This window comes from Lactuca sativa, chromosome 4 (genome assembly GCF_002870075.4).
Source record: "Lactuca sativa cultivar Salinas chromosome 4, Lsat_Salinas_v11, whole genome shotgun sequence".
NCBI classification, from domain to species: Eukaryota; Viridiplantae; Streptophyta; class Magnoliopsida; order Asterales; family Asteraceae; genus Lactuca; species Lactuca sativa.
In genome coordinates this window covers 405,263,572-405,288,904 of record NC_056626.2, presented here as the reverse complement: position 1 = coordinate 405,288,904, position 25,333 = coordinate 405,263,572, and the positions used below count along the sequence as shown (strand labels likewise).

The 25,333-nt window shown below is 35.6% G+C and overlaps 2 protein-coding genes across 2 annotated transcripts; one reads left to right on the top strand and one right to left on the bottom strand.

Annotated features, from left to right (window-relative positions):
* Positions 1-7,474: 7,474 nt before the first annotated feature.
* LOC111883037 (oleosin Ara h 10.0102) lies at positions 7,475-8,181 on the top strand. The gene has a single exon (XM_023879394.1). The coding sequence runs from the start codon at positions 7,506-7,508 to the stop codon at positions 8,043-8,045; it is 540 nt and encodes a 179-aa protein (XP_023735162.1). The 5' UTR covers positions 7,475-7,505; the 3' UTR covers positions 8,046-8,181.
* A 16,255-nt stretch (positions 8,182-24,436) lies between these two features.
* LOC122197574 (uncharacterized) lies at positions 24,437-24,872 on the bottom strand. The gene has a single exon (XM_042901797.2). The coding sequence runs from the start codon at positions 24,870-24,872 to the stop codon at positions 24,630-24,632; it is 243 nt and encodes an 80-aa protein (XP_042757731.1). The 3' UTR covers positions 24,437-24,629.
* Between the last annotated feature and the right edge of the window lie 461 nt (positions 24,873-25,333).

The window sequence follows — 25,333 nt, the reverse complement described above, 5'->3', positions numbered from 1 at the left end:
CTCATTTGAATCACTTCATGGATTTTATCACGAGTGATCACGGGACGATAATATCTTATATTCTTCAAACCTAGAGATATGAGTTGTTACTATGAGTTGGTTGTACATTGATTGCACGAAAACGCATTCGGTAACTCGATGTTATAAAACGTGCCTTTGTGTATGATTCAACAAGTAGTAGAACAAGTCGTATGAGTCGAAGTTTATCCATTCCTTTTACCTTTGGGATAAAAGCGATATATGTGGGCCCCTCGATGATTTAAATGATGATACACGTGAGTGCTTGGCCAAGCCGGGACTGATTTGATTTGTTCAATCAGTCAGTCGTCATGAATCGGAAATTGGGAAACAACAAATGGACAGAGAGAATGATTTATAATCCATGTCTTAGTCCATATGATATCTAGAATGGAGGAATGTATGATCCCTTATCTAATGGACAAGTCATTGACAAAGGTCAGAGTTCATCGGCAAGGTCAGAGTTCGACAGAAGCTTTTGAGATCTACGATTGCTAGTCAGGGTTTGAAGTCATACTCAATAATAGTTTTAGACTTATCCAAGTGGGAGACTATTGGATTAATTTCTAAGTCCATAACTATAATTGGTAAGACTTGACCCGACCCGGCATGGTCCATTTGGGTTGCATGGCATCGGGACAATTGGATAGACAAGATGAGGAAAAAGGATACCAGTGATTTATATTAATATATTATAAGTTCTAATATATTAATATATAACCATATTATTTAATTAGTATTGATCAATAATTAATTTATAATTAATTAAGTGATCAAAAGGAACTAATTAAATATGGACTCTAAGATATATTTGTGTGATGGGCCAAGTTCATTTAGGTTGGGCTAAGCTTTCATGGATAGTCCATGGAGTGTTCAACCCATGGATCATATGAAATGAAAGGTCATGGGTATTGGGGTTTAACCCTAATCTCCACACTATATAAAGATATCCTTGGTTGGTGAAATTGACACTAGTGTAGGTACACTAAGAGGGCTAGCCGATTTCACTAAAGAGAACCAAAGTATCCTTATTCTCAAGGTTATTCCAAGTTTTTATGGTGTTGTGTGAACCATTTGAGGTGTCACACTTAGGGCACTATGCACTCAAGCTTCGTGAAGACATTCTACATCAAAGAGGTATGTAATTCTAACTTGAGATATTCATATGAATCAATGTTATTATGCTAGTTAGGATGAATACCTTTGAATATTCATATTTTCATGTATAATAGAGAAAACATAGATCCAAGGTATTTAGGGTTGCATGTACACTTAGGAGTGTTAGAATGCTCAAAACCCAACACGTGAATGGTCGGTTTTGGCCAAGAACACTAGTGTGTATTCTTGGTGTTCTTGGTGAAACTTGAAGATCTACAAAATGGAATGATTTCATGGATGAAGTCATGTAAGATCACTAGATCATGTAAGATATCAACTAATTAGGACAATAAACTTACGAGTTTTGAAGATCAGGGACGAAGATCAGGATGGTACTTGAGAGGATTTCAGCCAAGAAAGTGAAAGAATGGAACAAATGGCCAAAATGTCAACATATAGGAGGAGTTTACGGCCCACATGGAGTTTACGACCGTAAACTCCCATGTGGTGGCCGTGAACTCCTTGTCAAGGTGATATAGACTTGTTCTTTGTGCTATATCTTCAGCAGATAAACCCCGACACTTATCCCTTAAGAGTACAAGGCTCAGAACGCTCAAACAGGCTCCAAATTGTGCTAAATGATAGCAGGAATGAGTTTGACTTCCAATGAAGTGTTAGACTGAACAGGATGGAAAATTTTAGGTTATCACATCATCCCCCTGTTAGAGGGAATTTCGTCTCGAAATTAGAATTTAGGTAAGGAAGTAGGTATGAAAAATCAAGCAATGAGGTGGGGATACTTCCTATTCAATTGATTCCCGTGCTCCTAAGTGAATTCAGGTCCTCGGTTGGCATTCCAGCGAACCTTTACTAATGGGATGCGGTGTCGCTTTGTTCGCTTGACCTCTCGGTCCATCGTCACTAAGGTTCTTCCACGAAGGTGAGGCTCTTGTTGAACTTGATCTCGTCGAGTGGGATTACAAGAGTCCTGACGGAAAGGTACTTTTTCAAGTTCAAGATGTGGAGGGTAAAATGTACGTTACTGAGTTCGCGGGTAGGTTGGATGAGTTACAGGGTTGATTCTGGCAAGAATCTCGGAGGTCCTAACTATCTTGGATTTAGCTTACCACACTTTCCGGGTATGAAGCCTTCCTAGAGTGAGACTTCCAAAAGGATTTGGTCTCTCACTTGGAATTACAAAGGTTTCCTCCTGTTGCTTCTCTTCCCAGTCAAGGTCCGCTCCCTTCTGGGTCAGAGTCATAAGAGGTTCCGTAATTTGCGAGGAGTTCTGAATGAGCTACGACAGTAGGTCAGCGAGACCTAGGATTTGGCGAATTCCCGTCGGTGTCTTTGGTGCTGACAAATTCTCATCGGTTTTGATTTTTGGAAGGGTCCTCAAGAATTCCCACATCACTAATAGTGTGTCTTAGGAATTCAACTCTTCATTTCCAAAACTCGTATTTAGAGAACTTTGCGTAAAGTTTCTCTGATCGTATTGTTTCTATGGTTTGTTGTATATGCTCTTCATGATTTCCTTCTTACTACGAGAGTAGATAAGTAAGTCATTTACAAGGACAATGACGAACTGATCCAAGTAAGAATGACGTACCCTATTCATTAAGTTCATGAATACTACGGGCGCATTGGTCTTATCCGAGGGGTATCACTACAGACTCGCAACATCCGTATCGAGTTTGGAAGATTGTCCTCGGGACATCCTTCTCTAACACTCGCAACTAGTGATATTCGGATCTCAGGTCCATTCCTGAAAGGTACATCGTTCCTTGCGGTTGGTCAACCAGTTCTTCTATGTGAGGCAGATGGTAATGGTTTCTAATGGAGATCTTGTCGAGGTCTCTGAAGTCGATGCTCTTATGAAACAATCCGTCTACCTTCTTGAAGAATAAGACCGGAGCTCTCCAGGGTGAGAAGCTTGGTCTTTCCATTCCATTGCTGAGTAGTCGTTAAGCTGTCCGGACGGTTCTTGTATCTCCATGGGTGTTAGACTATAGGGCGATCTGGTTACAGGAGTCGTATTGGGTTCTAAATTTGTTCGCATGATGATGCGATTACTCGTAGTCTTGGGCAGTCTCCGTTCTGAAGTTCATATTAGAAGTCATACATGGTTCATCAATCACAGTCTCGTGTATACGAGTCGTATATAATTAAGATTGAAAAGGTAGTCAAATAAATGATTATTCTTTAGGCTCACATCCCAACGAGGAAAATAAGTTAAAGTGGAATAACCAAATGATGGACTATTAGCTTAGGTTGTAATCCTCATGATGGACTATTAGCTTTTGGATCAAGATTTGGGCATGGGTCTTAGCCCAACTAGGGAAAGGGTAGAGTGGCATTTTACCCTAATGATGGACTATTAGCTTAGGTTGTAATCCAATTATTAATTAGATGATTATTTTGTTGTGATAGCGCGAGGATGTTAGCGAGCTAGCAGTCGGAGACTTTCAGTGTGATTCAACAGTAGGATGTGAGTTTTCCTCACTATACTTACGGGGTTAAAGGCACCAAGGCCGACCCATTGGTTTGATAACCCGATATTCGTTGATATGTTTAGTGTGGAATAGATATGCATGTTAGTTTTGTCATACTATTCTGGTAGATTTGTAGGACTACCTGTGTTACTGTATGTTTATATGTGTATGATATTATTTGTTATAAATAGACATATTGTGTGGGTTGGGTTGAGGTTGTACTGCTCCGTGCGGTAGCCAACAAACCCTGGAGTAAGCCAGATATGAGTTGAGGGCCGGGGAGGGCATCTCAGACTCATACTGAGGGCTCATGAGCATTTCAGATACGAGCTAAGGGTCATGAAGGGCATGCCATACTCGTACTGAGGGCTTAGTGGTATTCAGTCTGAGGACTGATCTGGTTGGGGAGCAGCCAGACATAAGTTATGGGCTGAGAGTAGGCTAGACTTATGTTATGGGCTCAGGGGTAATCCATTATGTTAGTTGTGGACCCATTGCATGTTGTTATTGTATATGTGCTATTGTTTGTGCATTTGTATTTTGGGGGAAGTTATTAAGTTTTGGGCTTACAGTTTTGGATTATGTTTCAGGTACCTCAGATGATCGCGAGAAGGCGAAGGCGTGATTGTGCACCTCCTCGGGTTTGGTTTTGTGATTTTGGGCAAAATCTGATAATAGACATTTTTTGAAAAACTATTTTGTAAACAATGATGATTTTGGGTTGTTTAAAAAGTTTAGATTTTTTATGATTTTTATGGATGTTACAACTACTTAAATTATGTTTAAATGTTTTAGGGCATACGATTTGACCGTGCTAATATCTTTTACTCAGATTTTTTTCGTTATAGTGCTAATATCTTTTACTCATATTTTTTTCGTTATAGTTACATAAGTAACACATGGTTTTAATTCTAGAATTGTCATTGCATGTGTGATTATAGAAATGGTTATTATGTAACAACGAAGATACATAAATGGTCCATCTATGATTGCAAATTTATAAAAATAGTCCATATTTAAAATTAAAGAAATAAACAATATATAAGATACAATTATAATAATGCTCCCGATATAATAGCCAAATTACATAAATACAAATTACATAAATAGAACATTGGTGTTTTTTGTTTCATTTTTAATTATTTTTTCTTTATATTAATATCAGTTTATAACCTTTGAAAACTATAGTTACAAAATTAATTAAATTTTTATAGTAAAAACTCAAAACTATTAATCAACTATTTTAAATAAATTATTAATTAGATATATTTTTTTAGTTATATAAAATTATAATCGTTGAATTAAATAAATATGTGACCTTATAATCTGTATTAATTTCATTTAAATTTTTATTATAATTTTATTAATTTAATATAATTAGAATGAAAAAGTTATAATTTAAAATTTGAAATGAAAAATCAAGTGACATGACATTAATCAGGAGACTTAAAAAGATGAAAGAAAAAAAAACTATTCGAAAGGAAGTTTTTCATTAGCTTATTCAATCCTCCCTAATAAATGAAAATAATTTTGCCATATGTCACTCTCTTATTAACTTGGACACATGTCATTTTTTGGTATTTTTGAATACATGTTTTTTTCATGTGTCATTTTCTCATTGTTTGTCTTTTCTTAATTAACACATCATATTTACATCTCAATTAATAATTACTTTAATTGAAAATAACCATTAAATTACAATATTACAACTCATGTACTATTGAATATATTTCCTTTTAAATTCAAATTTTAAATTTTAAATTTCAAATTTAAATAAATTTTTGTTTAAACCTTTATATTTAATTTTTTTGTTCTATCCAACCCGTATAACATACGGGTCTCACAACTAGTATATAAGATACAATTATAATAATGCTCCCGATATAATAGCCAAATTACATAAATAGAACATTGGTGTTTTTTGTTTTTTTTTTAACTATTTTTCCTTTATATTAATATCAGTTTATAACCTTTGAAAACTATAGTTACAAAATTAATTAAATTTTTATAGTAAAAACTCAAAACTATTAATCAATTATTTTAAATAAATTATTAATTAGATATTTTTTTTAGTTATATAACATTATAATCGTTGAATTAAATAAATATGTGACCTTATAATATGTATTAATTTCATTTAAATTTTTATTATAATTTTATTAATTTAATATAATTAGAATGAAAAAGTAATAATTTAAAATTTGAAATAAAAAATCAAGTGACATGACATTAATTAGGAGACTTAAAAAGATAAAGAAAAAAAATATTGGAAAGGAAGTTTTTCATTAGCTTGTTCAATTAAAAATATAAAAATTAATAAATATCTTTATACGGACGATATCGCAACTAACTATTTTCGAAACATACTTTTAAAGAACAGGGAAAATGACTCTTGAGGGTAATTAACTTTTGCGTTTGTACTCATTTGGTCCCTTTTCTTTTTTTTGTATTCAATATACCATCGAACTTGTTGTCGGTGTTTACCATAGCCCTTTTGACCGGCTTTTGACCTGTGATAGCCGGTCAAAGGGCTATGGTAAACACCAACAACAAGTTCGATGGTATATTGAATACAAAAAAAAAAAAAAAGGGACCAAATGAGAACAAACGCAACAGTTGGTTACCCTCCTGATTCATTTTCCCTTTACTCATTTACAACAAATCCCACATCATCTCCTACTGATATTAATAACTTTTATGAGATTCATTCTTGCTTCTCTTCAAAACATAACCTACGAAAGGACATTATTCATACATGTACAACTTTGTAATGCACTTGAATATTTATTAGGGGAATCTTGACTAAGCAGGCGCATTTCATGACTACATTTACATTTCAATCAAATGATTTATCGTATCATGGATTCTAGACAAGTCTACAAACGAGTGAAATCATAAGTGCTATGATTTTTGAGTTTACTTAGCTTTAAGATCGAACTCATGGGATAAGATACAACATCAATATGTACAATACACCATAATATTGTACATATTGATGTTGTATCTTATCCCATGAGTTCGATCTTAAAGCTAAGTAAACTCAAAAATCATAACACTTATGATTCCACTCGTTTGTAGACTTGTCTAGAATCCATGATACGATAAATCATTTGATTGAAATGTAAATGTAGTCATGAAATGCGCCTGCTTAGTCAAGATTCCCCTAATAAATATTCAAGTGCATTACAAAGTTGTACATGTATGAATAATGTCCTTTCGTAGGTTATGTTTTGAAGAGAAGCAAGAATGAATCTCATAAAAGTTATTAATATCAGTAGGAGATGATGTGGGATTTGTTGTAAATGAGTAAAGGGAAAATGAATCAGGAGGGTAACCAACTGTTGCGTTTGTTCTCATTTGGTCCCTTTTCTTTTTTTTGTATTCAATATACCATCGAACTTGTTGTTGGTGTTTACCATAGCCCTTTGACCGGCTATCACAGGTCAAAAGCCGGTCAAAAGGGCTATGGTAAACACCGACAACAAGTTCGATGGTATATTGAATACAAAAAAAAGAAAAGGGACCAAATGAGTACAAACGCAAAAGTTAATTACCCTCAAGAGTCATTTTCCCTAAAGAACATTACTATTTTCACCGACAAACTAGTATACTTGAGGGGCGTTACTGCTAATTCTCACAAAGTATAACACGCCTCTTTGTAATAAGTTCATATTACAGGGGGGCCAAATATAACTTCCCCAAAAAAGAACATGTCGCGTGTTTCAATAGATTCAGAACAGTCCAAAAAGCTATGAAACTTGGACCTCATGCAGACCTTAATGCTGCCACGTCAACATACACGTGTCATCGCCACACTTTCACCCCTCCATGTTTATAAACACCACCTCCTCCATCTCAGTAGCTGATCTCTTTCACTACTACAAGCATCCATTAACCATGGCTACTCATGAACGTCAGCCACACCAGATCCAAGTCCACACCACCACCCACCACCGCCCTGTTTACGGAGGCGATTCGTCCCTCCGCCATCAACAAGGTCCATCCAAGGGCAAAATCCTGGCCGTGATGGCGTTGCTTCCAGTTGGTGGGTTGTTACTAGGCCTCGCCGGACTAACCTTCGTCGGAACATTGATCGGACTCGCTTTAGCCACCCCGGTGTTCATAATTTTCAGTCCGGTTATCGTACCCGCAGCACTCATAATCGGGCTTGCGGTTACTGGGATTTTGACCTCCGGGACGTTCGGGTTGACGGGTCTGACCTCGTTATCGTTCTTGGTGAATAGACTCCGGCAGACGATGGGGTCGGTGCCGGAGCAGATCGATTATGCGAAGCAGCGGATTGAGGATCTGGCGGTGTATGCAGGGCAGAAGACGGAGGAGGTGGGTCAGACGATTCAGAGCAAGGCTCATGAAATAGGACCAGATGATCAAACTCAAGCTCAAAGTAAAAGTGGTCGGAAGGGTGGAAAGAGTTGAAAATTTAATTAATATTGTAATAATGTTGATTAAGTTAAATAAGATGTCTTAGTTATGGTCAATAGAGTAGGGGTACCATGATGCTTTGGTAATTTGTACTTCCTACTTGAAAATCAGTACCAAATTTTCTTTTTCACTGGCTGTTACCGATCCTGGTTTGCTTATTTGTTATTTAATTTTCTGGAATTTTAAATACGTCAAAAGACAACAAAATTTAGAGGTTCTGAACAAAAGATATGAATAATATGCATAAAAATAGGCAAATATGTTGATGTTAAACAAGCTTGATTGGTTTATACAATAAATGAATAACCAAAGAATGCAAGCCCAGAATTGTAGAGGATATGAGATGAGTGAAAAAATTATTTCATTTGTCTTGAATCCAAAGAAGGCCAGAAGTGGACTATATATTAGAGGTGCACAAAAAGGGTCCGATCCGGTGTTCGAATAGGTCTCCGTTTGGGACCGGTCTCTCAATCTAGGTCTGGACCATTTTTATTTGGGATAATGACTTGAAAGGGTAACGAACTTTCGACTTTTGTCACATTTAGTCACTAAACTTTTTTTGTTATCTATTTGTCATTGAACTATTGAAACTGTTCACATTTTACCCTTATGACCGGCAACAACGAATAACAGCCGGTCATAAGGATAAAATGTGAACAGTTTCAATAGTTCAATGACAAATAGATAACAAAAAAAGTTTAGTGAATAAATATGAACAAAATCGAAAGTTCGTTTCCTTCTAAAAAGTTCAATGACTAAATGTGAACAAACTTTCTCTTGTATTATGTTTTAGCAAATTATTTATTTTTGTTAAATTGTAGCAACATTTGTTGATGAAGAAATCTATGAAATAAAAAAAACAGAACCCTGAAAATATATTAAAAAAAACAAAAAACCAAAACCGAAATAAAAAACAATGGTTTGACATTTTCCAAAATAAAAAATCAAAATTTTCAATCTGATTTTGGTTTTACAAAAAAATGAACCATTCTCACTGATGTGAATTATGACCATTAGTTTGGCATGCGGAATTTGTGACATCCTATGAATATGTAGTTACAACATCGTCTGAACTCGTAATTCATAGTAAGGGGTTAGAGTATAATCGCATGAATACGTAGTTACAACATCGCTTGAACTCGTAATTCATCACCTACAGGTTATGGGCCTGCTGATGTTTCCACTGAGTTGTCTAAAATAGTCCGTGGTCGCCATCTATACTCTGATAGATGACTACATCGCCATATTGTCGGTTAAGGTTATGGTATCTCCTTTCATCCTACATCACATATTCATCATCATCGATTTACCTAATTATCATCACCTTTCTATCATCTCCTATCTCTTATCATTTTATTTCATCACACACCAACTATTTCATCTACCCATGTTTCATCCGCAACATATTTGTAGATATAAAATAAATATACCGTTTAAATCTTTTAAAACATGTATAAAATCGTTCATCCAGCATAGACAACAAGTATTCAAATAATATGCACACATAGCACGTAATTTATATAAAATACTTCATATCTATGTGTAAGATGAAAATAACTATATATACCATAAAAATACCATAATGCTTCCTAACTTCGAACCCCAAGGTTTACTCTACTAAAGCTTCATATTCTCAGCTCTCTAAACCTAGAAGGGTCCGGATCTATCACACCAAAAAGCTCAAGATAGCTCTTCCTTTCACTCTACACACTCAAGCTCGCTAGGGTTCTCACTTATGGGAAAGGTAGTCGCAATTGAAGGTCATAAGTGCCTTTAAATATGGCTCGGGCCCAAAGATTTAGGGTTTCTGCCAACAACACGGACTCGTCGAGTCGCCTCACCGACTCGTCGAGTCCATTCATTAATCTGAGTCATCAGTCGCGACCTTACTCGACGAGTTGAGGCGTCAACTCGTTGAGTCTCTCTTCTTAACTCAAAAGAAAAATACTTAAATTATGATACCTGGAAATCTGGATGTTACATTTTGTTTTTTTATTTCATAGATTTCTTCATCAACAAATGTTGCTACAATTAAACAAAAATAAATAATTTGCTAAAACATAATACAATAGGAAGTTTGTTCACATTTAGTCATTGAACTTTTTAGAGGGAAACGAACTTTCGATTTTGTTCACATTTATTCACTAAACTTTTTTTCGTTGTCTATTTGCCACTAAACTATTGAAACTGTTCATATTTTACCCTTATGACCGGCTGTTGCCGGTCATAAGGGTAAAATATGAACAGTTTCAATAGTTCAATGACAAATAGATAACGAAAAAAAGTTTAGTGACTAAATGTGACAAAAGTCGAAAGTTTGTTACCCTTTCAAGTCATTATCCCTTTTTATTTTCCCGAACCGGTCTTGGTCTAGACTAGGAAGTGTAAAGGTTTTTTTCGGTTCAGATCCGGTTTCTTCCGGTTATGTTTATTTCCGTTTCAGTTTGGGTTTTTTTTTTTTTATTACAGTTGACGTATATAGGTTCTACCTAGTAGTAGGTTGATTTTATACATAAAAAAGGTCATGGCTTGGTTAGTTTTATCAACACTTAAAAAATAGCTATCTTAATATCCAAAATAACGAACGCAATCAAATGATATTGTTTAGGGATGCGCATTTGGACCGGAAAACCCGGTACCGGAACCGGATAGAGCCGATCGGCCCAATACCGAGACGATATTTTTGTGGATTTTTGAAACCGGGAACCGGTAGAATCGAAACTGACAAAAACCAGTAGAACCGGCAAAAAACGGAATCGTATGTTGCTATTTCTTGAGGATCGGTTCTAACATTGAAGACACGATAAGAACCGGTAGGAATCGAGAATCGGTAGAACCAGCGATCCGGTTTGGTTTTTAAATTCGGCCGACTTTGGTTCCCGCACCGGGTCCGGTTCGGGCCGGTTCCAGCCGGGTCAATTCCTTTGCTCATCTTAATATTGTTGTATCTATTTTTCTAAACCTTCAAGGCTTCAACATACTTGGCTTATGCCATGAACGTTTCGGTATCGAGTAGAAGACACCAATCGAAACAATAGCTTTTATTTTGTTAAAAATGTTTCTTTTAGGAAAAAAAATCAAAGTTTAAAAGGTTAAATCATTAAAAAAAATTGTATAATGAAACCAAACAAATTCCAAACTTCAGTTGTTCTTACCAAATTTAATATAGTGGTTTTTATGAAAAATAAAACAAAACTGGAAAAAAGTTATTTCGATGGTTAAACCGGACAAAAAAAATACAGTGACTTTTATGGAATTGTCCTTAAATTGTAAAACATAAAATGCCACTAATATAAGAAACTTAGAAAGGTTTATAAAATTACATAACTTGTAAAACTTAACCACACATTAAAATGGTTAATGGTGATAATGAATAAATACAATCATTTGAGAAAAATAAAATGTAAGTTCTTGTCCCATTATCGAAATAAGCAAAACCAATGAGATGCAAACGGATCTTTAAAATAAATGAGAGAATTTATGGAGTTGAATCTACGAGGTTCAAATTGAGGTTGGTGGCAAAATGGTTTTTTAAAAAGAATGAATTGACTATCACAAGGTGTTCTCACTTATCGTGAAACACACAACAATTCATGTTTTTTTGTCCATGGTAAGTTCACTTGATCTGGAGCTTGAGCAGCTTGACGTAAAAACTGTATTTCTTCATGGTAGTTTAGATGAGAAGATTTACATATCCCAACTAGAAATGTTTCTTGATTCCAAGAAAGATCATGTATTTTTGATGAAGAAATCTTTTTAATGGTTTGAAGTAGAGGTGACAATGGGTCGACCTCGGTTAGGTTCGGATTCAATCCATTTAATAATTTGGTTGAAAATGTCAACCCAACCCAACCTGTTTATTTAAATGGGTTGATATTTTCAACCCAACCTAACATTTTAGATAAATGAGACCGGGTTGACCTGTTTATGTAGTTCCCGACCAAACCTATTAAATAAAAGAGTTAAACATGAGTTACCCATTTAAAATCAATTAAATAAATTATATAATAAAATATTATACCACTTAAATGATAAAATGTAAATAAAACTTCATAATTATGACAAAAGCATTGTAACAGCCTAAAATCTCAATAAATTTTTTTCATTTTTAAATAGTGTATTCCATTTCCATAAGTTTTAAAATTTCAATCACAACTGTTTTCAAATCCAAAACTTCAGATACATTATTCGTAAAATCATAGTGTCCCCAAACAAATCGCCAGAGAGTGCATGTCACGCCATCAAGCCGGGCCCTTGCCCTTAGATCCTGAAGTACCTGAAACAACCAACAAACTGTAAGCTAATGCTTAGTGAGTTCCCCAGAGCATACCCCACATAATCATATAATCCATAACAATCCCATAAGCCATGCATATAAACGTATAAGGATGTCGTGGGCTCCCCTCATGGTTTTACACCTATGTATCATGGGCTCCCCCCCATGGTCTTTACCTAGAATGCCATGGGCTCCCCCACATGGTCTGATATCCATGTGCCATGGGCTCCCCCACATGGTTTGATATCCAAGTGTCACGGACTCCCCCCGGGGTTTCCCATATAAGTATCACAAAGACAACTAGCATACCACATACCAAATACTTAACTAGCATACCACATAATTACATAATGGGTCGGCCTTGGTGCCTTCGACCCATTAGTATGGTGAGGAGACTCACCTCTCAAGAAATGTTGAACTGATAAGATAAGTCCCAACTCGCAGCTCCAACTCAACTGCCTATAACCATCATGTGGCTAACTTGTCAAAATTCCAAAATACCAAAAATACCCTCAGAGTCAAACTTGGTCAACCATGGTCAAGGTCAAGTTCAACAATCCATGTTGACCCCAACTCGTCGAGTGCATCTAGAAACTCGTCGAGTTCCTTCAGTGTTCAGAAAACCGGGACAAACCTTAGCCAACTCGTCGAGTTGTCTCATCAACTCGTCGAGTTCACTCAGTATCCACTAAACGGGGAAACCCGATACAACTCATCGAGTTTCCAGGGCAACTCGTCGAGTTTTCCCAGTCTCAACCTATTCAGCCCTTTTCAGTCGAATCTAAAGCCCTAAATTACAGATCCAGTCCCCTAGGGTTAAGTTACCACGTAAAGTTGCCAAATTTAAGTGCATGCAAGGCTTCAAGAGACTAAAATGCTAAAAACAAGCTTGATAATACATTTAGGGCATGGAGAAGGACCAAAGCTTGATAAAGTCGATAACTTTATAACTATGAGGGCCTAGAGGAGTCAAAATCTGAAGTTACAACTTCAACTCATGCCCAACCTCCAAAAATGGATCCAAAGTGGGCTAAAAGGACCCTAAACTCTTAAATGGAGAAATCTAACAAGAGAATGATCAAGGTAACAACTTTTTACCTTCGAACGGGTGCTACAACTGAGTAGATGTTGGATCTATAAGATTTTTCTCGTTCCAAGCTCTTTAATCTTCGAGTTCTTCAAGAAGTGCACCAAACACACACTCTTTAGCCTTACACACACTCAATATGGAAGGTTAGCTCAATTAGGGTTTGCTTCTAGACTGTAAAGACGATGAGGGAGGCGTGCAAAACCCAGAAAATTAGGGTTTTCCTTTCCAGCGTCTACTCATCGAGTTGGGGCCTTCCAACTTGTCGAGTAGACCCTTCATCGCGCGTCCATAATGATCCTTACTCGACGAGTTGGCGCTCCCAACCCGTCGAGTCCCAGTCCAAAACCCTAAAATATTAGAGAAATAAATGATACCTGAAACAAGCGTTACAAGCACAATCGTAATTCATAAATACAAATAAATTGTTCAAATAACATTAAAAACATTTAGTTTCATAGTGAATTTGGAGAGTGACCGATATTATCGGCGCTAAAAAAAGGATGCAAATTAGGATTGAATTTTATTAAACATAGATAATAACAATGCAACATTATAATTTACAAATTAATACTTTGATTAATCCATGATAATATTCAAATAATATTAAATTATATATATATATATATATATATATATATATATATATATATATATATATATATATATATATATATATATATATATATATATTAAAGTTAAATGGGTTGACGGGTTGAAAACGAGTTAATAATTTTTACCTAACCCAACCTATTTAATTAAATGGGTTCAACGGGTTAACCCATTTAAGTTAAATGGGTTGAAAATCTTAACCCAACCCGCTAATTTTGGGTTCGGGTTGGGTTGATTTTTGCCAGCTCTAGTTTGAAGCAGTCCTTAAAACAATTTTTTTTGCTCTTATTTTGCCTCTTTAATTTTAATTTTTTTTTGAAAGATGGGTATAACTTGGAATGAAAGATTAAGGTGGAAAGTGATGTGATGCTCCTATGATAGTGAAAGATGAAAGATGAATATACAACATAGTTTAGATTTATGAGCCACTACCTTTGGAAGCTCGCATCCACCACCATCTCTCCTTCTCTCTCACTGCTACTAAATTGTAAGCCACCGCCACCCATTATTTCATTGGTGCAACTCTCCCTCTCCAATTGAAACTCTAACCCTAAAAGGATTACCTAATCGACCATCCACCACCATTCCCTTACCTTCCACCAAGAAACCAAACACCTTCTTGAGACGAAGATAATGTACTTAAGATCAATTCTTTGATTTGCAACATGTAAAAGAAATTGTAAAATACACAAGCAACACCTTATCTTTTTCTTTATATTTTCCTATTTATCTTTTCCTTAACTTATTTCTTCCCTCTCTCTACTCTATAATTCCTTCTTCCTCATCGGTTCCTTCATCCAAGCTCCAAATTCCCGACATTCATTGTTAATGTCAATATCATTAAGCTTTAAATAACCCAATATTCATTGTTGATCATGCGCTATAGCGGTTCATAGACTAGTAAGAAAGTGATTTATCAAATAGCGATTTGGAATAGCGGCGACACTATTAGCAACACTATTTACCACGATTTACAGTTATTCGTGTCAACACTATATCATATAGTCATCTTTGGGCTACTTGTTATAATAAAAAATGATTTTTGTTAATCCTTATAATAAATATGTTTTTTTAATGAGCCCGGACCAAAACTTGAATTCTTTAATGGGTTAACATAATTAGAAAGCAGTCGTTGTTCCTCTTTCCGATTGTGTGTCCACTTTCCCTCCCAAGTCCTAAGCTCGTTTGATTTGAATCGATGAAGAATGACTAGCATGTTGTGACCGACACCATTAATTCTATATAGTATTGATACTCTAATATATAGCTTCTAGGCTTACGTTATTCTATTCAAAGTAATTATTGTGTTATTGTATGCATAAATGTGGGCCAATCCAATTTACTTATTTTAAGAAAGTGATTAATATATATTATTCAATTAAATATAATTGAAAAATATCATCTTAATTAATTACAAGGGTAATTTAGTCAATTAATATATATTTAATAAAGAAAAATTGCATTTTTTAGGGATCATAGATTCTATTAATTTTAAAAATCTGATTATAGTTCTTTTAATTCAGACATTCTGACAGATTATGTTTATGAGTATATTCAAAAATAAAAAATATTTTTGAAGCATAAATAATAAAAATATTCTTGAACCTACTTCTTGATCATGACTTTAAAAACTTCTTGTAGAATAACAAATTCTTAAACAATCAATTGACGAATAAAAACAAAAAATACATTATTTCTTATAAAATACGGGTAACAATTGTTAAGAATTGTTAACAATTGACGAATAAAAAACAAAAAATACATTATTTCTTATATAATACATTCTAAAAGAATAATTTTGCTTAGAATCACTTTCAATTTTGTGAAAATATCCATACTCCATTCCAACAGAATTGGAATTCCATTCCATGCCATCTTTTAACTACACAACTTTACTTTATTGGATTATTAGATCCTTCTTCCATACTTTTTACTACATAAAAAGACTAACATTTGATAGGAGGAACCATTGTAAATTGTGATGATACTTTTGCATATAATATTTACATCAACAGAAGTCATTAAAACCTGCGAGCAAATGCAACTTGATATTAGTTATATTTCATTTGTATAATTATAATAACACTGATGGAATGATAAAATTGTTGGATTAGGTGTCTAAGCCCATAACTATAATTGGTATGTACTTAAACTGATAGCAACACAGTCCTTTTGGGTTGCCCTCAAACCTAGCAACCGGACAAGGAAATTATGAAACGAGAGATATTGATTTATTATACGATTAATAAATTAATATAAATGATTTATTAATATGTTAATATATATTCATTATAAATCATAATGCTTAATTAATATTTATCCTAAAATTAATCAGAATTAATTTTGGGGTTAGAAGTATTAATTATAAAGTGCAGAGACTAGTTTGCGATTATCATATAGTTGAGTGGAAAGCTCCAGAACCTCCTTGGAGGGATGTGGAAGAAATATATAGGGGAAACCCTAAGGATTTCGTCCAAGGGGATTTGGATAAGGCCTTTGGATTAGCTTAGGCCCCAAGTAAAGGAGTATTAGGATTTTCCCAAAACCCTAGATCCCTCAGCTATATAAGGAGCCTCCCAGCTCCTAAATTTGGCCACTCCTACCTTGGAAGAAACCCTAGGTCGATTTTTGCATACCCTATCCTCTCTCCTTCAAGTTTCCTTCTTGCTAGTTCTTGGGTGTGATTCCATTAGAGACATTACATTCGTGGTGCTAGGCTTCCAATAAGATCAAGTTCAAGAGGATTATCAATTGTTTACTATAACAATTGAAAGGTATGTAACTCTTAAACCCTAATTAGTTATTTTCGAAAATAGCCTCTCTCCTCTAGGGTTCTTGTTTGCAATTCAAAGTTATATGTTTAATAGTTAAAACATAGATCCAAAGTAGGTTGCATGTGAACTTAGGAATTGTTTTCTAGTTTATTTGTTTTACTTAAAACCCAACAGTGGTATCAGAGCGATTGGTTTTTTTTAAATTGAATAGCTATAATAGTTGAATTGCAAATTAGGGTTTATAGCCATTAAACCCTAAAGGCCAAGATTTTCGATTTTAGGGTTTTAATTCATAGGGTTTTCGAAAAACCCTAGCCTCCATGAACCCTAATAGAAATTAGGGTTAGGGTCTTGGAAACCCTAGCCTCCTCCCTTAAAACTTCGAAATTTGTTATTCCCTTTTAGGGTTTCTTCATTTTGGATAATAGTTGCCTTATTGGATAATTGAGAAAAAAATAAGGAAAATATCCTATTCCTTGATTTTCAAAATCTAGAGGGATTTGGATTAGGATTAAATTAATTGTTTAATTTAATTAGATAATCATTACAAGATTTAATTAATTAATTAAAAGTTAATTAATAGATAAATATTAAATCTAGTTATTTGGTTTATTTTAAATTTAAGATTAATGTCTTGATTTTCGAAATTTATATATAAACCCTAAAGTTTTAAAAAGTTTACAAGACACCTTATATATATATATATATATATATATATATATATATATATATATATATATATATATATATATATATATTATAATTAAAAGTTAAATATTATATATGTATAAGACTATGGTCAGTCAAATCGCTAGTATGCCTCATTCACGAAGCTAATCTATAAGGGGGTATAAGGAAATTGCCTATAAAATGGTAGTTGAATGAGTGTCCACTCTCACCCACCGCTTCCTTGATTAGTGGAGGGTCGTTAGCAGAATGATTTGATAGGACAACTACATCTCATTAAAAGTATAATGTTATTAAAGAAAGTACTAGAACATTATTTTACAAAATCCCAACTCTAGTTACTTTAGGAAAAATATGAAAAATATGCTAATCCATGAAATTGCACATTATGCTTTATTGGTCGTTAGTGGAGCGTGTGTGGATTACCAACACACTAATAGTCACTAATAAAGTGTAGTAATGGGTATCTCATAATTATCATTTTGATGGAGCGTGTGTGGTTTACCGGCACATCAATAGTTAATGATAAAGACAATGAGGTTACCAAGCACATTTGCATGGTTATTCACATCTAGTTTGTAATCCTCGGTATCCCAGTCACAAATAGAAGAGCATAATCCGAGATTAAAACATGCCATTGAATAGTTTCAATGTATCCCAAAAGGAATTGGGAATTTCACTTCGTTTATTTTGACTAATGGTGGAATTGGTGAATCGTCATTCACCTACCTTTATGAAATTTAAACTTGGATCTCGGCATCCCATTTCTAAGTTGTAAATCTTCATAGTTGGATCCTAACCTTGATATGATATCTTTGGGTTATTATATTGAGTTGTCTTGAAATCTAACTAAAACTATCTTTATTTTCAGATGTCTACTCCTAGAAACACTTCTACTTCATCATCCTCCAGCCACAACATCTCTTTACTCAACATTTGCTCCAAAGTTGTTATGGATGACTCTAAATATAACGATTGGATGCATAACATCAAGATGGAGCTTCGATTCGAGGACAAAGAATATGTCCTTGAAAAGGAGCTCAAAGAACTTGATGAGTCCAAAGCCACTCCCGAAGAGTATGTTGCCTACAAAAAGCACTATGATGATGCTACCAAAGTGGCATGCATCATGGTCGCAACCATGTCCCTAGAACTGCAAAGGTACAATGAGGACTACTGGCCTTTTGAGATAAAAAAGGACCTTATGGAAAAGTACCATAAGCGAGCTCGTCAAGAAAAGTTTAAAGTAGTCAAGTCACTCATGGTTTGCAAGATGAAAGAAGGGGAGTCGGTTGTATCTCATATGCTTAGAATGCAACGCTACATAGAGAGTTTGGTCAAGCTCAACATTCACTTTGATGAGGAATTGGCCATTGACATGGTCTTGAACTCATTGCCTGATTGTTATGGTCAGTTTATCCTAACTTACCATTTGAACAACACTCAGCAGAAACTGGCCCAACTGCACAACTTGTTGCAGATTGCTGAAGTAGGGATGAAGGGTAAAAGTATAGCCTCCACTCCTGCAAGTGCTCATGTCTTAACTATTGGACAAGGAAAAGGGAAAAAGAGGAAAGGTCCTCCTAAGCAAAACTGGAAGGGAAAGGTCCAAGTCGGGTCATCTAGCGGTGACCCAAAGGCTAAGCCCAATGCTACCATTCCCCATGTTTCTGATCCAAAGGATGCTATTTGTTTTTATTGCAGTCAAAAAGGTCATTGGAAGAGAACCTGCCCAAAATATCTGCAGGATTTCAAAGATGGCAAAGTGAAGCCATCTTCGGCAGGTATTTACACTATTCCTTCTAATAACTCATTATCTTCTCGTTCATGGGTCCTTGATACAGGATGTGGTTTTCACATCTGCTCTGATTTGCAGAGGCTAAAGGAAAGTGAGGAGATAGAGCGAGGAAGGATAAACTTGATCATGGGAAACAAGAAGTCTTCACCAGTGACCAAGATCGGAGTTTATCAACTTTTGCTTAGTAATGATGTTAGATTAGATTTGTTGAATTGTTGTTATTCGTCTGAGATGACAAGAAACATTATTTCATTTCATGCATTGTTCAGACAAGGTTTTAAATATTCTTTTAATAATTTGAATGGTTCAATTTCTGTTTATAAGAAGGGTGTTTTCATGTTTGAAGCTTTACCTTGTGATGGTATGTATGAAACATTGACTTGTGTTGATAGCTTAGGAAATAGTGTGTTTAATATTGACTTATCTAATAGTGTAGACAAGGCATGCTTGTGGCATTGTCATCTTGTACACATTAACAAGAAACACATAGTCCAACTCCAAAAGGATGAAGTGTTGGAATTATTTGACCTGAAATCAGATGATGTGTGTGAATCTTGTCTTTTGGGAAAGATGAAAAAGTCACCATTCATAGGGTCTTGTGAAAGAGGTGAAGGTTTGTTGGACCTCATACATACAGATGTTTGTGGACCCTTCAGATCAACCACAAAAAGATGCTAATCGATTTTATGTGACTTTCACTGATGATTATAGTAGACATGGTTATGTATACTTAATCAAACATAAGTCAGAAACCTTTGAAAAGTTCAAAGAGTTTAAACATGAGGTCGAAAATCAATTAGGCAGGAAAATAAAGATACTTAGATCCGATAGAGGCGGAGAGTATCTTAGCATTGAGTTCAACGACTATCTAAAGGAATGTGGGATAGTCTCACAATTGACTCCTCCTAGGACACCACAGTTAAATGGTGTGGCTGAGAGGCGTAATTGAACCTTGTTAGACATGGTTCGTTCTATGATGAGTCATGTTCCACTTTCAATTCATTTATGGGGCTATGCCCTAGAAACAGCCGCCCACATCCTAAATCTTGTCCCAACAAAGAAGGTTTCCAAAACACCTCACGAAATATGGACAAGGAAAGTTCCCTCGTTAGCACATATTAAAGTCTGGGGTTGTGAAGCTTTCGTAAGATGAGAGACTCACGACAAGCTAGCAGCAAGAAGTGAGAAATGTTTTTTCATTGGTTACCCAAAACAGTCTTTTGGATATTTGTTCTACAGACCTAATGAGAACATGGTTTTTGTAGCACGAAGAGGAGTCTTTCTAGAAAGAGAACTCATATTCAAAGAGGACAGTGGGAGTACGATTGACCTTGAAGAGATTCAAGAGTCAACTACTGAAGGAACCTTAGATAACACTAGCACTCAACCAGAGGAAACAGTTCGTGTTGACCCAGTTGATAAATCATTACCTCTTCGAAGATCCACTAGGGTGAGTGTGCCACCTGAGTTGTATGGTTTTCATATTACTTCAGACGGTGACACATTCATCAGTGATAGGACACTGGTGAATTTAGATGAACCAGTCTCTTATAAGGAAGCAATGGCAGGCTTAAAGGCTTCCAAGTGGAAATTGACAATGGACAGCGAGATAAAGTCCATGTATGACAACCAAGTTTGGAATTTGGTTGATAATTCATCGGGTCGTAAGACATTTGGGTGCAAATGGATCTTCAAGAAGAAGACATAAATGGATGGGAATGTACACACATTCAAGGCTAGACTGGTTGCGAAAGGTTTCACACAGACCCAGGGGTTGACTATGATGAAACCTTCTCGCCAGTAGCCAAGATTAAATCTATCAGGATATTGCTCGCCATAGTTGCCTTTCATGACTATGAAATATGGCAGATGGATGTCAAGACTGCTTTCCTTAATGGGAAGCTGGCTGAGGATGTTTACATGAATCAGCCAGAGGGTTTTGTTGATGCAGAGTTTCCCAATAGAGTGTGTAAGCTTGAGAAATCCATTTATGGATTGAAACAATCATCTCGCAGTTGGAATCTTTGCTTCCATGAGAAAGTCAAAGAGTTTGACTTCTCTAGGAGTGAAGATGAGTTTTGTGTGTATATAAAGGCTAGTGGGAGTATAGTGACTTTTCTGGTGTTATATGTCGATGACATATTACTCATTGGTAACGACATTCCAACCTTGAACGAAGTTAAATCTTGGCTTGGAAAGTGTTTTTCCATGAAAGACCTTGGAGAAGCTGCCTATATTCTTGGGATTAGGATATTGAGAGATAGAAAGAAAAGACTAATTGGACTTAGTCAGAGCAGTACTAAAGAGGTTTAGTATGGAAAATTCCAAGAAGGGAGAACTACCTATCCAGAGCAACACAAAATTGAGTAAGACTCAATGCCCTAGTACAGATGAGGAAATAGCTGACATGAGTCGTGTACCTTATGTTTCCGCTGTCGGATCGATCATGTACGCTATGACATTTACTCTCCCTGATGTGGCCTTTGCTTTGAGCATGGTCAGTCGATATCAGGGAAACCCAGGTAGAGCTCATTGGATAGCAGTAAAGAATATACTCAAGTATTTGCGAAGAACGAAGGATTGGGTCCTTGTACTTGGTGGAAATGATACTTTGAGAGTAGATGGTTACAGTGATGCCAACTTTCAAACGGATAGAGATAACTTTCGTTCTCAATATGGTTGGGTATTTCTACTGAATGGAGGAGCAGTTACTTGGAAAAGTTCAAAGCAAGATACGGTGGCTAATTCTACTTGTGAATCAGAGTACATAACAGCGAGTGAAGCGTCTAAAGAAGCAGCTTGGTTAAGGAACTTCATCGGGGATCTCGGAGTTTTTCCAACCATCCAGGAGCCTATGGAACTGTTATGCGATAATGAGGGAGCGGTTGCCTTAACTAAGGAACCCAGAGACCATGGTAAAACCAGACATATCGACAGAAAGTACCATTTCATCAGGCATAGAGTAGAAGAAGACCATCTTGTTGTAAAGAGGGTATCATCTAAAGATAACCCAGCAGACCCTCTCACAAAGGGTCTGAGTAGGGCTAAGCATATTCAGCATGCTCGAAGCATAGGGCTGAAAGATGATATTAGTTTTAGTGGTTAGATTAATCTAGTTCAGAAACTTGTTACAAAGTAAATGTAATTGACTTTTGGTGATTAAATAATAAAGTATTATTTATGAGTTTGTTTACGGCCTTTTGTCAACTGTTTATTATTGTGTTTCATATTTTGCATGTTTAAATCCCCGAATAATATGATTGTTCAAACTCTACAGTCGCTCATACTTTTGGAAGTAAGTTGTGAATTAAGACTGTCATGAATAGGATTGCAGATTGTCTAAGGATAGAGATAGCAGTAGAATTGTTGCAATGTTCATGAGTACTTAAAGAGTGAGATTTGAGTATTGGATAAACCCACGATCAGAGTATTACTTCATGGAATTCATCACGAGTAATACTGAGACGATAATATCTATGATCTTGAAACAGAGATATATGAGTTGTAATTTGCAAGTCGGCTGTACATTGGTGATACGAAAACGCATCAGTAACTTGGTGTTATAAAACGTATTGTCATGTATGGTTTGATGAGTAAAAGATACAAGCATATGAGTCAATGTTTATTCGTTCCTTTTGCCCTAATGGGAAAAGCGATATCTGTGGCCCCCTCGATGATTTGCTGTTGACTTTTGTGTTGGGCCCAGCCAGGACCAAATTGATGTGTTCGATTAGAAGTCCTATATCATCACAAATCAAAAATCGGGAAACATAGATTATGGACAAAGAGATTGATTGTATTCCATGTCTTATGTCTAGGGATATCTAGTAGAACGAAGGGTCGTGTGATCACTTATCTTAGGATACGTAACTGACTGGGTCAGAGTTCGGCAACAGCTTTTGGAAGCTACAATTTGCTAGTCAAATCTAGAAGTCATACTAGCAATTATAGTTATAGACTTATCCAAGTGGGAGACTGTTGGATTAGGTGTCTAATCCCATAACTATAATTGGTATGTACTTGAATTGACAGCAACACAGTCCTTTTGGGTTGCCCTCAAACCTAGCAACTGGACAAGGAAATTATGAAAGGAGAGATATTGATTTATTATAGGATTAATAAATTAATATAAATGATTTATTAATTTGTTAATATATATATATATATTGATTATAAATCATAATGTTTAATTAATAGTTAGCCAGAAATTAATTATAATTAATTTTGGGGTTAAAAGTACTATTAATTATAAAGTGCAGGAACTAGTTTGCAATTATCAGATAGTTGAGTGGAAGGCTCCAGAACCTCCTTGGAGGGAGGTGGACGAAATCTATAGGGGAAACCTTAAGGATTTCGTCCAAGGGGCTTTGGATAAGGCCTTTGGATTAGCTTAGGCCCCAAGCAAAGGAGTATTAGGGTTTTCCCAAAACCCTAGATCCCTCAGCTATATAAGGAGCCTCCCAGCTCCTAAATTCGGCCACTCCTACCTTGGAAGAAACCCTTGGCCAATTTTTGCATACCCTACCCTCTCTCCTTCAAGTTTCCTTCTTGCTAGTTCTTGGGTGTGATTCCATTAGAGGCATTACATTTGTGGTGCTAGGCTTCCAAGAAGATCAAGTTCAAGATGATTATCAATTGTTTACTATAACAACTTAAAGTTATGTAACTCTTAAACCCTAGTTAGTTATTTTCGAAAATAGCCTCTCTCCTCTAGGGTTCTTGTTTGCAATTCAAAGTTATATGTTCAATAGTTAAAACATAGATCTAAAGTAGGTTGCATGTGAACTTAGGAATTGTTTTCTAGTTTATTTGTTTTACCTAAAACCCAACAAAAATTGCACCAAAAAAGTGGCCATAACTACAAATCCCAAGCATTTTAACCAAATCATCTACATGTGTGTGTATCTAGAGAATAGCAATGAACAACATTTTTATCCATTATAACAATGGACTTACATTTTTATCCATGGGTGTTCATCCTAGAAATCTAAGAATTCAAGTATAAAAAATACAAAACTATATCCAGTTATATGATTCTGATATCAACTTTGATCCCATGATAGTACGTACTCATCAGCAGATAACTTCATACAACGAAATGGGTAATTCAAAATCCTATGAAGCAATCATAATCCCACTATTGAAGGCGAATTAATTGAAGAAAAAACCTAACCATACCATCGTCATTATCATAGGATTTGATTACAAATTATGCATACCTAAAGGGCATATTACTTAGAGCAAAATTAGCAGAAACCCCGCCAATCAAGAATTGATTCGAATTATTACATGATAATGGAAGACTCACTCACCAGCACAGTCGAAAACGATAACAAATTGCGATCTAACCAACATGAAATGGACCGATATTGCCAGTACGAAGTGATCCAACGATCTCATCAGCTACAGTCAAGCACGATATAACCCAACCACCATATTCGCCATCCACAGTGTCATACTCCAAGGTACTGCCATAGTCGTACCTACTGTTCCCATCGACCAGAGCGCCATCCACACCTTCTCTGTTGTTCCCATCGACCACATCGACTTGCGAAGCCGAACGCCGAACCTTCGTTGCTCCGTCCATTGCTGTTCGCGTCGTCGCTGCTACTGCTGCTACCGATTTGGTGATGGCATCTTCAACGGCAGGAGTATTTGTGGAAGATTGATCAGATCAGTCGAGTCATAGGTCGTATATAAAAGGGGGGAATTAGGTTAAAATCAACCAAAATTATAGGGAGTATTTATGGAAGTTATTTCTCAAATTACCTAGTTACCCTTATTGATTTATTTAATTATTGTTTTTTCTATTAATTTTTTATTGGTCCACAATCATGCATACAATAATACAATACTTAGTTAAAATACTTGAACCTATCTCATAGCTTCTATATAAATATATAATATAAATTATACATAATATTAAAAAAAAAACACTATACCACCATGATAACCGTGATTTTAAATAGTGGTCGATACCACTGCAGAGAATTTTGCCTACGATAACTGCATAGTTGTTGATGGCAATATTATAGCTAAAATTTGACA